Source organism: Parus major, chromosome 5 (genome assembly GCF_001522545.3).
Source record: "Parus major isolate Abel chromosome 5, Parus_major1.1, whole genome shotgun sequence".
Lineage (NCBI taxonomy): Eukaryota > Metazoa > Chordata > Aves > Passeriformes > Paridae > Parus > Parus major.
Window position 1 is genome coordinate 21073080 of NC_031774.1, and position 13820 is coordinate 21086899.

At 36.5% G+C, this 13820-nt stretch overlaps 1 protein-coding gene across 1 annotated transcript in view; it reads left to right on the forward strand.

Annotated features, from left to right (window-relative positions):
* TTC17 (tetratricopeptide repeat domain 17) overlaps window positions 1-13820 on the forward strand; it is a 54021-nt gene that overhangs the window by 15552 nt on the left and 24649 nt on the right. The window contains exons 5-16 of the mRNA XM_015630381.2: window positions 528-659; window positions 1360-1469; window positions 1757-1901; window positions 2281-2420; window positions 2655-2815; window positions 3133-3245; window positions 4173-4313; window positions 4749-4864; window positions 6031-6205; window positions 6698-6775; window positions 8963-9187; window positions 11346-11532. Coding sequence (XP_015485867.1) covers window positions 528-659; window positions 1360-1469; window positions 1757-1901; window positions 2281-2420; window positions 2655-2815; window positions 3133-3245; window positions 4173-4313; window positions 4749-4864; window positions 6031-6205; window positions 6698-6775; window positions 8963-9187; window positions 11346-11532 — 1723 coding nt within the window. The remainder of the gene's footprint in view (window positions 1-527; window positions 660-1359; window positions 1470-1756; window positions 1902-2280; window positions 2421-2654; window positions 2816-3132; window positions 3246-4172; window positions 4314-4748; window positions 4865-6030; window positions 6206-6697; window positions 6776-8962; window positions 9188-11345; window positions 11533-13820) is intronic.

Here is a 13820-nt window from a genome sequence, read left to right on the forward strand (position 1 = left end):
AGATTCAGCTTTAGTGCTTTTATCTTGATATTTATTTTACTGCAAGTATTTTCATCAACAAATAAGGATTTTCTTAGAGCTAAACACTAAGTGGAGTTTTTTAGCTCTGTTCCTGGGTCTGGATATATTTTTGAAAGAAGTATGTTTATGCTTGGGGAACAAAGGAAGAGAAGAGGTGTTGGGATACTTCCCTTGTGTGCATGTCATCTGACAACCCTGACTTAAGTGCTTCAGTGGTCATTAGTGAAATCAGGAGCTGCCAGATACACAGTGCTACCAGAACTGAATATTTCCCCTGTAGAACTCACAAGCAGAGGCTGCTTTTGGCTGCTTCTACTGTTTTCCTATCTGCAATGATATAAAGTTATCTGTCAGAGGTGAGATTGTTCTATCAATTCCCAGAGATCTTGAAAGCAAGATAAGATTGTAAAATAACCAAGCTGCACATTTTCCTGGGAGTCATGCTTTTGGTTTCATTTGTCTACTCTTAAGTGTCAGCAAATATCTGTATCAAATTTTTATTTTAGGGTGTCCAAGAAAGGGTTAACCTTTCTGCACCCCTGTTGCCCAAAGAAGATCCAATCTTCACATACTTATCACGGAGGCTGGGAAGAAGTATAGAGGAAATAGGTCACCGTATTTATGACGGGCTCATGAAGGTATGAAACTGTAATCTTGCTGGATACACAAAAAAGACTGCTGGAAAGGTCTCACAAGTTTAGATACACCTTGTACAAGCAGTCAGATCTAGTTTTGCACGTGTATTGTTGGTTTACAATTCAATTTCAAAAGGCAAACTGAGACCATTTTCTGGTAGGCAAGTAGAGGCAGGAGAAGGCATCAGCAAAGCCAGTAAATAAATACTTACTGTCACCTTTAAGGACTTATGTAGTTATGTTGTCTGGCAAGCCACATTCACTGGTTTGTCAAGGTAATAAGAGTTTTTAAACAAAAAATGCAGGTACTTCAAGAGCAAAGAAGAAACAACAGTACTGAAGTGTGTATATTTTTGTTGAATGTCTTCCTGCAAAATCTAGGAACCCTCATTGAACTCCAGCTGAGATGCTGATGCCTAAACTACTGTCACCTCTCATCTCACCTCATTTTGTATTTTTAGCTGCCTGAAATGCAAAAATTCTGTTTCTTTAATGCATTACTACTATGCTAGTTCAGTGTTCCTAAACATTGACAACTGTTTATATGACAAATGGCAGCTTTCCAGTGGAAGAGGATAGCTTAGTGCAGCTGAGCACCAACTTTGGTGCTCTGCTTTTCATCCTATAGTAATTAAAGCCCTGATTAACCTTTTAGTTCATGTGTTAGTAGCTAGTACAGTTGATGTGTTTCTCTTTACTGCAGAACTCTTCTTCCTGGGTACTCTATAACATGGCTTCTTTTTACTGGAGAATAAAGAATGAGCCATACCAAGTAGTAGAATGTGCCATGCGTGCCCTTCATTTTTCTTCAAGGTAAGAATTGCTAATAAGGATTTATTCTCAGATTGCTTTTCTAGTTATCCTAATTAGTAAACAGGTTTTGGTTTCTAAGACGTTATCCTAAGCAGTAATCTGTGTTACTTGTTCTTGGTCTCTGTGTGCTATACTAGGCATATAAATAGTTGAGACATTTTTCTAGTAAGTGATATATTTAATGTGTGACTGGCAAATTAATATATCCTTGTGCATGATTCTTAGAGTCTTACCTTCCTTTAATGTTAGTTTTTAATTTTTTCCCATTTTTATATTCTTTTTTTTAGACAAAACAAAGACATTGCACTGGTAAATTTGGCAAATATTTTGCACCGGGCTCACTTCTCTGCAGATGCAGCTATTGTGGTTCATGCAGCTCTGGATTACAGTGACTTCTTTACCAGCTATTACACTTTAGGAAATATATACGCAGTAAATATAATCTTTATTTTCCAAGACTTGAAGAAAATTAAATGTTACTTAATCTTTTGGGGTTGACTTGTAATGCTTTATTTTTACAGTGTGTCTCGTGCTCCATGTGCATTTCATGCTTAATGCTTAAGATTCTGTCAAGATGCTTTTATTCAAAAGTCTGTCTTTTAGCAAAGGCTTTTATTTGCACCTGGAAATAAATTCCAATAAAATTCTTCTGGAGCCTTTCTTTAATAGATATAGTGGCTTGAGTGTCAGAAATGACAGGCTGCTTGTTACCATAAAATAAAATTGAAGTTAATGGCATCTTTAAGAACTGAGTATTGTTTATTAAATGTTGCTGCACAATGGCTAATTCTCTCATTTGGTCATTCTTCAGATGCTTGGAGAGTACAACCACTCAGTCCTGTGTTATGATCATGCTCTACAGGCCAAACCAGGATTTGAGCAAGCTGTAAAAAGGAAGCATGCTGTCCTATGTCAGCAAAAACTTGAGCAAAAATTGGAAGCCCAGCATAGGTAACTAAAGTATCCCAGTGGCAATGCATACAATGAAACCCCTGTAGTTCTGTTGTAGCAATTTTTTACATTTCAAGAAGAATTGTTTTTAAATTATTGTATTTCTTTGATTATGCAATAGAATTAAGCATAAGAATTCTTTAAGGAACCTAGAGTTGAAAATATGCAAGAATGTAGGAAAAGGTGATATTCTAGAAAGCATTCAAAGTAAATCTTCTCTGTTTAATTTCCAAGATCACTTCAGCGAACATTAAATGAATTAAAGGAATATCAAAAGCAGCATGACCATTACCTTAGGCAACAAGATGTTTTAGACAAGTACAAGCTCATCCAGGAGGAACAAATCTTGAGGAACATCATTCATGAGACACAGATGGCAAAAGAAGCTCAATTAGGTACAACTTCTTAGTGTTCATGCTCATTAAAGCAATGAAATATGCCACATACTCAGATAAGTGTCAGGAAATAACTTATTCATATATTAAGATGTCCCTGAGTGGCTCTTTTGGTTTTTTTATTAAAACGAGAGATTGCAGTATGTTCTCAAACAGGGAATTCTTTTTGAGTCTTTTGGGGTTGGAGTTTCCTCTGGGTTGATGGAGAAAATAAAAAGGATTGACCAGACTGGGGGCGGAGAGGTTGACTGTATGCTGTCTTTGTCTTCTCAGAAACCACACTTCTCTAGTGTAAAAAAATATTTTGTGCTCTGCAGGGAACCATCAGATTTGCAGATTGGGCAACCAGCAGCATAGCTTGCACTGTCAGTGGGATCAGCCTGTTCGTTATCACCGCGGAGACATCTTTGAAAATGTGGAATATGTTCAGGTTTGTCTGTGAACTGATACCACTGCTTCGAGTTACATCCCATTTGCTTTATTAGTAAAATAGTTTCAATTTTTTCAGGGTTGACAAAAGGACTACATTTTGGGTGTGGTAATTATAGTGAGAAATCTTAGTCTCTTTCTTTTCCAGAGTGCAAAGTATTTTAATGTGCATTCCTTTTGATATTAATACAAGCTGAGAGACTGTGAACTGTAGAAATGCAGAGGGTTTCTTGTAAAAGACTTTGTTTTACTTAGAAAAGAAAATAAATTGAATTCAAAATTTTCATTTTAGTCCGAAGCCTTAGTTTCGTATTATTGCACCAAGAAAATTTGCTACAAGAGTACTAAGTAGTTTTGGAAGCAAAGTGTGTACTAATATTGAAAATACAGAATTACAGCCACCTGATCAACTCGTCTGCTGTGTTAGAGCTACAGATAAGGATTATGATTTCAGTTATTTTGCAGTGTGGAATCTGTTCTGAAGTTTCCCCTTAACTAGTTTAAGAAATAGGAATAATTATTTTTAATTTTGCTGTTGTCTTCTTGTTGTCTTTGATTGGTTTTCCTATTATAGTAATTATAAATTCAGATTATTGAGATAATTCTGAAAGCCTTGATCTTGAGCTGTGCGATCTAGATAAGTAGATATTATTTGTGGTCTATTACAAGTATCTGCTTTTACCTTTTAGCATTTTTTTCCTTGATTTGCACTTGTGTTTTCATTGTTGACCTATTTACAATATGAATATTACTCTTGCATGGTCTGAGTGGATCAAGAGGCTTAAATCCTTTTTGGTTTTTTTGCTACCCACACTTCAGCTCATCAGTGAGGCTTAACCACCTAAGTGGGGAGGGGAAGTAACATGGAGAAATTCAACAAGGAATGTACCATCTCCTTAATTAAAATTTATGCTTCTGTTGTTTTTAGTTTGGTGAAGACTCTTCAACTTCTAGTATGACATCCATGAATTTGGATCTTCATGCAAACCAAAGTGTTCACAGCCAGTCCTTGCAGTCTTCCCCTGTGGCTCGTTCTGTTGTTTCGGTGTGGAGTGTGGAGCCCAGCAGAGTGAGTGAAGGAGGATGAGCTTTTCCCTTTCATAGAGGAGGGGTGAAAGTGAATCCTCTCCTTGTTTATGTGAAACTTCTTAACATTTGGGCCACAGTTTTGATGTGTGACAGCACTGGAGAATGTTGCATTCTGAATTTCTTCAATATACAAGCATCTGTCTAGTTTCTCTGTACGGGTTTCCCATCCTTTGAAAGTAGTGTAGCACAGAGGGAGTTCTGTAAACATCTGTAAACATCTGCTGCATGTAAAGCGATACAGATAAGTAAAGATAGAAATTGCAACTGCTGATGTTAATTAAAAAAAAAAGTTTTAAAGATCTCTGGGTTTGTTATTTTTGTTCAGACTATCCTTTAATATCCCTTTTATTACTTTGTTCATTAGAATATTAAAAATGTTGAGAAAATAATAAAAAATAATTCTTTTCCCCCTTAGGACAAACAGCATATTCTTTGGCCTCAGCGGTCAGAATGCATGAAATCTTTCCCCAAAATTCCTCATCCAGAAGAACTACCAACTTACTTCTTACCTCCAGAAAACAGGGGATTCAGGCAAGTGTTGATTTTTAAAAGCTATATTTGTAAATCTTCACTTTGAGTGAGTATTTTCTTTCTGGAGAGGATGAATGCAGTTAGTCATCAACAGCAGAGTTATTCACACCTCTTTCTCTGGCCTTTCCACAGAAGGAAGGTATTTTCCTTGATTGTTGTCTTTGCTGTAAGTGTAATAGCCAGATCCAATTTCGTGGTGATTCTTCCCTGAGTGTTAGTCCAGGGTGAACACCTTAATTACAGTCAGAATGAGTATTTAAGCACAAGTCTGAATGTCTAGTGGATATATTAACAGAAAAAAAAAAAAAAAAAAAAAGCACAAGTCTGAATGTCTAGTGGATATATTAACAGAAAAGAAAAAAAAAAAAAACCTTGACAGAGAGAATGAGGTGAGCATCTATTTAATAACTACAGTTAACTCTTGTACATTACATACATCCTCTGAGTGTTTTGGTTATGATAACAGAAAATGATGAAGACCAGACAACACTAAAAAAGGATTAGGACTGGAAAACTCCAGCTCATCCCTTTGAGACAGAGGTAGAAAATCAGCTTAGTCATGGAAGAGTCAGTAATATTTGTTATTATATAGGATAAAACAAATGTGTCTGTACTGCAATAGCTAACTTACATAGATCAATGCAATGTTCTAATACCCTAGTTGCTTACATTATAACTGTGGTAGTAAAAAAGCTATTTTGTTCTACCTAGTCAGTATAATACTAGTCTTGAGCTTGTGTTAAAGGTTACCATCTACAAACATCCAGCAGCTTCCTTTGGAAAAAACCAGTTTTCATCTTAGAGTGTTCTTTGTAAGTAATTTGGCTACGTCTTGAAGATTTTGAAATCAAGTTTTAGTGCATAAAAGTTCAGCTTTTTTATGGTCACATATCTGTGTAGTCCTAAACTTCACAGAATCTATATTAGCATAATATGAGAACCTTCTGTTATCTCTACTGCACTGTTTATTGTTCTTGTTATTATGTGCTTAAAAATGTAAAGACCTTACAAATTACTTTTCAAGGGAAGGGTGATCCCCAAGTTTTTCATGTTTGCAGCTCATGTCTGATAGCAGTCTTCAGTATAAGGCTTAGCAGATTTTTGTGTTTCTACATGATGACATGCAGCACATGCTGTTAATTTGTCTTGGTTCTCCTTATTGCTAGAATCCAGACAATACTGAATATCTCAAGAGATACTGTTGAGCATGGAGAAGCACAGGCACCAGATTGTTCTTCCATTACTGATGCTCGTAATAATGAATCTCTAAACATACTGGTCAAGGAACTAGACACTAATCTAGATTTGAAATTCAGGATGCCAGACGATCAAGCAAGACAAGTAAGAGATGTTTTCTTGTTGGTTTTCTTTTTGTTTCAAATCCTCCTCTTTATTTCCTTAAAAATGTTATTCACATCATGAAAGATTTTGATATTTCAAGGTAATCAGTACTTCTGAAAAACATGGGCAAATTCTCTCTAATAGTAGTGGAGAAAGGGTTAATTTTTCTGACTTCTTTCAGATGCTGACCTAAAGCACACAAAATGGGAAATTTCATTTACTCTTTGAAGGCACATCTTTCTTTTAAATCTAAGAGTCACTTGATGCAATTCCTTTCCAATTACTACTGCATTGTACCAAGGCCTTCATACTGTGTTCTGGAGATTGGTTGCTTCAGGTGTTACGTGTTCACATCCTCTTTTTAGTACAATATCTTTATCTTCCCTTTGCTAAAGAGATTTAAGGAAGCAAGTGTTGAATGGCCCTTATAGGTAGATCTTGACTGTAAAATTTATTCAGTAGTTTGGGGAAAAACAAATCTTTGTGTTCCAGGTTTTACATTCTCGTATCAACAATGAAACTTTTACACTGCCGAAGATAGGAGTGTTTCTAGATCATGCCATGAAAAAGGTATGTCAGACTGTCACATGAGATGAATTCGGAATTCGTACTTGAGATTTGTTTTTGTACTTCTAAAGTAGTCAGTGACACACTAGAAAGGAGTTTATTTGCTGCCTGTAACTGAGATGAGACTGACTTAAGAATCTATGTTTACAAGTAAAGAAGAAATATATAGAGATGTATCTAATTTAGCCTAATGTGCATGAAACAGCCCTGTAGTTGTTTGTTCTTGTTGCAAGGATATGGAGCAGCAATATATTAGCTAATTCTGGCAGCCATTTGCTTAATTGAGAGAAGTACCTTGGAACTACTCCTCCGTCTGCCACCCCTTCCTGCATGCCTGCCTTGTGCTCTTCCTCCTCCTTCCCACTACCCTGCTTTTCCCCCTACTCTCCCTCCAAGGAAACCAACCCTCTGTCAATCTTCTGTCAGGATAATTAGCACTCTGGGGCAAAGAATGTACCTCTGTATAGAACCCTGTGGAATGCCACCTCCATCTTGCGTGGGGCCTTTGAGAGTCAAATGACAGGAAGCATTGAGAGAGACGTTGACTCTTTTTGACATGTCAAGCTGATATTTCTCAATTTAACTTTCTTGCAGAAGTTGTGTCAAGGTATTATATGTAGATTTTTTTTTTTTTAGTCTAAAATCAGTACCATTTACTATGTGCATCTGTCTTAGCCAGGAGAAAAATGAGCAGTAGGAGTTGATTCCTATTATTATGTTGTTCAGAACAGTCCTATACATGTCTAATATCTTGCTCTGCAGTGCATGAGTATTTTGGTTTTAACTGTAGTATTCTGTTGCTGTCATGCTAAAAGCCTGAACTTCTGTCTGCTGATGTAAGAACAGGCTTGTGTCTTTCCTGTTGTAATGATAAACTACTTAGAGCAGGAATGCCACAGTTAGCATCTTTGTATTGGGAAAGACAAAATACTAATAACTTGCTGACGATTTGGAAAGGTGATTGAGACCTGTGTATGGAGAGTAATTCCATTATTACTCTCATTATTATTATCCAAACTCCAGTGAGGAGTTTGGAATGAACAACATGCAAGCAATGTTGTGTATGTGCATTTCAAAACAGGGGTCATTAATAATCTTGAAATCACAGATGATGTATGAAACTCCAAACAAAGAACTTGCTATCATGCTGATCTCTTCCAGTTCTTCTGGAGCCATAGTTAGAACACTTCTGTGTGAGGGGGTTTTTAAAACCTGGAACAAACATCTTTTTACTGACTAATTCAACATAGTATCACTGTTTTGCTTCCTTAATCCTAGCTGCGTGTTTCCTACACAGGCATGCACTTAGGCTTCAGACATGTAGTTAGGACTGGACATCCATTTCAGGTGTTGCTTTTATACTGTAAATGTTTTGTAGAATTGGGTAGTACAGAATGATGAAAATACTAAAAACTAGAACATGCTTCTAAATATTTTCTAAGTGCATCTGAAAGTGGGTGTTTTACCTACCTCTGTCAACCTGTCAGTATATTTAAATTTTGCTATTTCTCCTTTAGGCTGAGTGCTTGTTTTTGCTGTTGTAGGTTAAAGAGGAGGAAGGAACATTCAAGGTGTATTTGACAATTCCTCCAATCTTTCACCTGCCCTCACTTATTGCTTGCTATTTTATAATCTTTAAACAGTATCTAATGCATGCCAATTGTCAACTTTCATAAGACAAATAGATAACTAAATCTAAGAAAAAACAACTGTGTAACCTTAAATTGACAGGGAAAGGTAATGTTAGACAGAGGATCTGAAAGCACATCTAACTGTAATTTAATAGCTGCCTGACTTTCAACTTCCAGCATTTTACATAGGTCTGTGATCTGTGTTTGTATAATTTTAAGACTCTGAAGTGCTTGACAAGCCTTGCTTCCTGTAGTGAACTAACCATTATCACTTGTACATTTTAAGGGATTTTGTGGTCATGATACAAAGCATTCATGTGAGTAGTGTGAGCAAGAGCTGCTACTAAATTACAGTTGTCTGTAAATCCTGTCCATTTGAGTAGAATGGTGCAGATTGAATAATCTGCTTATAGTCACAGCAAAGTCTAATTTGTATCTGGTTAACAATGTAGTATGCAAGAGTGAGTTCTGTTTGCTTCTTATTATAAAGCAGGCATTTCTATCTTCCTGAGACACCTCTTTGTGGGTGTTTTTATCCTTTTCCCTGACTCTCCTATAGCCAGAAGATCCTCTATGGCTTGTGCTTAATGAAGCTGGATTGTACTGGCGTGCAGTTGGAAATAGCACCTTTGCTATCACCTGTTTGCAAAAAGCATATAATTTGGCTCCACATGAGTATCAGGACATCCCTCTGGTCAATCTTGCTAACCTCTTGTTTCATTATGGTCTTCATTCGGATGCCAGCAGGCTTCTGCTGAAGGCTTTGGCCATCAATGCCTCTGAGGTAAGATGATGGGGTTTATGTTTGCTCAGCAGTAAATGTGTTTCCCCTCATTATTTTCTAAGTACATGTTACTTGTGCTTACCTGTGCATGCAGTTCATCTTCCAGCTTGTGATTTGCAATGGATACTAATTTTCATATAAATTCTTGACTGCACCAGGGGTGATGCTGATTGTTGAGAGTATAAACATCTAGAGAAGTTCTTGTAAATCAGTGACAGACTTTCAGCCTCCCAAAACCTATTATTATCAGCAGTGCCTCCAAGGAATTTAATCCTGCTGTTTGGCAACATTTTATCCTAAATAAAACAGAGATCTGTCAAGCTGTCAGCTTTGTATCTTGGTTCTTAAACCCTTTAAGTAGCATGTGTGCCACCAAGATCTTTGACTGTATAGACATCTTTCTGACACTTGACTTTTTATCTGTACAGTTCTATTTGTCCCTAGGTTTTGTATATATGCATAGAGGAAAAAGTGTTGTTTTCTAGTTGTTTGGTGGTTTTACTTCCAACTATAGATTCAAACCAGGTTTTTGTATTTCTGAACAGTAACACAATAAATGTTCTTCAGGTTGTCACCTGTGTCAGATAGACAGTTTCTGTATACACTGTTTGAATTACTGGACTGGCCAGAACAGTTGTGAAAAGGAAGGGGGAGGGAATGGCATAGCAGGGAACACGTTTTCTCTAGCAGATAATTTTGGTCTCACATTAGAGACACTTCAGTAAGTTCAAGTGCTTTCTTTCCTGTGCTTCTGCCTTTCTGCTTAGGTTAACAGCATTTAAACCTGCCAGGCCATCAGTCACCTAGCACATAAAAAAGCCAAAACCAGAATAAGTTTATTCAATGTAGCATTCAGAAACAAATTTTCAGGTGTTGGAAAGGAATGTAGTCCATTTGGGTGGTAGGTAAGTGCAAAAAGGAGCTACGGGAAGAACTATGCTTGAGTGATGTGCCTTAAGAACAACACTTGAAAACACAGCCTTGGAGGGGGAGGAACCTAGGAATCCTTAGGGCAATGATGTGTGAGTGGGGCTTTTCTTCAAAAACAGTAATAGATCCTGCCTCGTTACAGTAATGCCTGCTCATGGTTTTTTTCAGGTGTACTCAGTTCTGTGATGCCTATTGTACCAGAAAAACTAGCAAGAGGCATTGTACTTGAATGGTATTTCCTGGAATATAATGGAAAGTAAATACTAATTAAAATTTATTACAGCAACTGGAAGTAAAATATATGCTCTATCAGCAAAAGCAGTTAAAAAGAAGAAAAAAATCCTGTTGCTCAGCTTGCACCGTTTTCTGAATGCAGTTTAGTAATACAAGCTGGGTTGGAAAAATCTTCAGCTAGTGCTCAGTCTTCACATTTGTAGATAATCATTGTAAAAAATGTTTCAGTGAGAAAAATGACTGCTAAATTACAATGCTGTAGTTATTATTCCAGCAGTGCATGGTTAATTGTGGCAAATTACTTTGATTGAAAGACTTTTCAGTCAACCAATAAATGTAATGCTTTACTGTGTGCCCGTATTAAAGTGTAGAGGTCTACCCAGTGGAAAAGGTGTTTATAATCTTTACTTTTCAAAAAAATACATGTTTTAGTGATAGTAGCCAAAAGCAGTATACAAAAATACTGTTTTACAAAGAATTGAAGTCCATAAATGTGTACCCCTCTAGGCTAGTGTGACAGTGGTGTTTTCAGTAACCTAGCTTTGCTAAGGTAAATCTGAACTGGCAAATGCAGTGCATCTGTCCTGCTAAAACATTAGTGATATTTTTGCTTTTTTGCGGATTTCTAATGATTCTAAATTGTCTTTGCGCATTTCCGTTTAGTTCTTTGGTATTCTCTGCATTATGTTTCTGATGGTTATAAGTAAGTACTTAATGCTTCATTTCAGTTTGTATGTATTTAACAGCTGTTTTTTTAATTGTAGAAAGATGGAACTCCTAACACAACCCTATGGCAAAACAGCTTTTGGTTACCACCAATGCATCAAACTTTTAGTTCTCCATTGTAAGAATAGGCAATGCCTGTTTAAGAAATTTACTGAATTCTTTCCCATCAAATTTGGGAGGGTGTAACTTAAGGGTTTTTCCTAGTTGGCTTCAATTTCAAACAGCAAACATGCTTTTATGCTGCAGTGTATTGCTTTTCTCTTCACAGCCCCTGACTTTTTTGAGCCTAGGAAACGCATACCTGGCTCAGAACAACGTTAGTGGAGCACTGCAGGCCTTCAGACACGCACTGGATTTGACAACCAAGTGCTTGGAGTGTGAGAGCAGCCTGAAGATGATCCGCTGTTTGCAGTTTTACCCTTTCCTGTACAACATCACCTCTTCTGTGTGCAGTGGTAAGAACTGCTGAAAGATACAGCACAAGTCAAGTAATGTCTGTTTGCCTTGGGAGTTGGAGATTTTTTTTCCCACCCTTTTGCTTTACAGTTCATTCTGCCTTTAAAGGATCAAGGCTGAAACATTATTTTTAATGGAAAAGTTACAGTTCATTAAATAATTGCTTGAGGATGACTTCTTGAATATCTAGAGAGATTCCAGTGAGTGCAAATTACTTCCTGTCAATAATACCTTAACAGCACCACCAATATCTCTTAGTGGTAAATGAGGAATGCTAGATTCAGTATTTATAGAATTGCATATCTACTGCTAGGCTGCTCAACAGCCCCTTTGTATATCCCTTCAGGTTTTACACTCAGCTGGATCTGTTTCCTTAAAGCTGAAGAATTTGATGAACAGCAGTTTAGTTTTAATTCATATCCTTTCAGTGTGTTCAGTACTTTGGTTATCATTTTCTAAAATTCAGTCTTCAAGGAATAGACTGTCTTGTGTCAGCATTATATTATTTCTATGGGACCTGTGATCACTGTTCTTAACACTCCAGAAATCTGTAATAATGACTAAGAATCCAATCTCTCCCTGCAAAAAATTCTTTAAATCTTCTCAACAGAATGGTTTATTGTCATTAATGGCTACTTATATTTTAAAAGAATAATAGCTTTTGGAGATGGATTCTTTAATTTTATTCAATCCCACTGCATATTTTCAGTACTTTATCTGTACTTGAATATGGCCAATATGATACACATGAGCAATCTTGAAGACAATTTATTAATGTATTTCCCAATCCCTTCTGTCTCAAATTGTTAGTAAGGTATTTTTCTTTCCTTCTATTATTTTCTTTATTTTCAAGTGTAAACCTCACCAGAGAAATGCTTGTGATTTTTAGCATTGTTAGGACTTCCTCTGAAGGTTTTTTAAAATTCCCTCTCCAATGAAAAGACATGGACAAACCTCCTCTGATTTTAGCATCTAGAACTGTGCTGTCTAAACACAGACTGGAGGCCCTCCTGTATCTCCTAGTACAATATGGATGATGCTATCATAGATGAAATTCCAGGATTATGCCATTAAAATACTACTTTTTATGGCCTTGTGCATTTTGCTGTGATTGAGAGCCCATCAGCTGTGCAGAGAAATGAATGCTGTTTGGCTGAGTGGGCTGTAGTGAGTGGTGTAGCAGCCCAGCTGGTAGATCTCTTGCTGATATCCATAATGTCAACTCCTATACTGGTACCTCACAATCAATCTCTTAACTTCAGATTGCCCTTTTTAGAAAAATCCTAGGAGATACTGTAAGCAGTAATGGAACTTGCACATTTCATCACATGAGACACTATTCTAAAAAATAAAAAACAGTACAATGTTTGTTTCCTTTTAATTAAGATCTTTTAAAAGTTTGTTACTCACAAGGTTAAAGTTATTCCAGTCAAACCTTAGTAATAGCTACTCTATTTTGAAATTAAGCAGAAAGCAATTTAGAAGTATATTCACAGAGCAGAAACAGTAACGAGCAGTGGTTGTATCTGAATTCCGAAGTTATCCTTGACATCTTTAGTTTTATATGCTTTTCTTCCTTAAACTTGTCATAATGTAGTTTGGTTGATTCCTGGCTTCTGCTGGCATTGGTTCCTGATCCAGGATGTTCATTTTGAGGTCAGCTGTTACAGCATATGTTGTTTAGGAAGTTTGTGTTTCTTGAATGTGAGGGAAAACCCATCTCAAAAGTGCTTAAGAGAAAAGTGTTGCCCATTTTTTGCCAGCTTGGGCTACTAGTTAGCAAAGTGAGCATGAATATATTCATCTGGTACCTTGGAGTTGGGTTTTAGTCAATAAGGAATTTGTGAAGCTGGTAAATCAAGAGGGAGCTGAATATGCCTTAGCATGTTAATGAGCTCATGAAATTTCAGTATTCCATTATTTGTCTTATTCTGTATTTATATCATTTGCCTTTTTCTAGGACTCTTCTTGTCTTAATTTTTTTTATTATTATTTATAATATCCTTTAGGTCATCTTTTATTTTAGTGCAAGAAACCTAAAAATATAAACCTGACAAATAGCTTAAATACTCTTTGTACATTCTTGTGCAGAGTGTGAAATAAAGATACTGGTTAATTCAGCCTTGATGATGATTTGTGGTTTAAGTCCAAACTCAAAATTTAAAAACAGAAGGGTAGATTTACCTATCTTATATGCATAATGTTTGGGGAAATATTTTTTCCCCCCTATTGTAAACTTCAGCTGACTCAAGAGGAACCTTGGCAGGCTCTATGAAAGTGAGGTTAA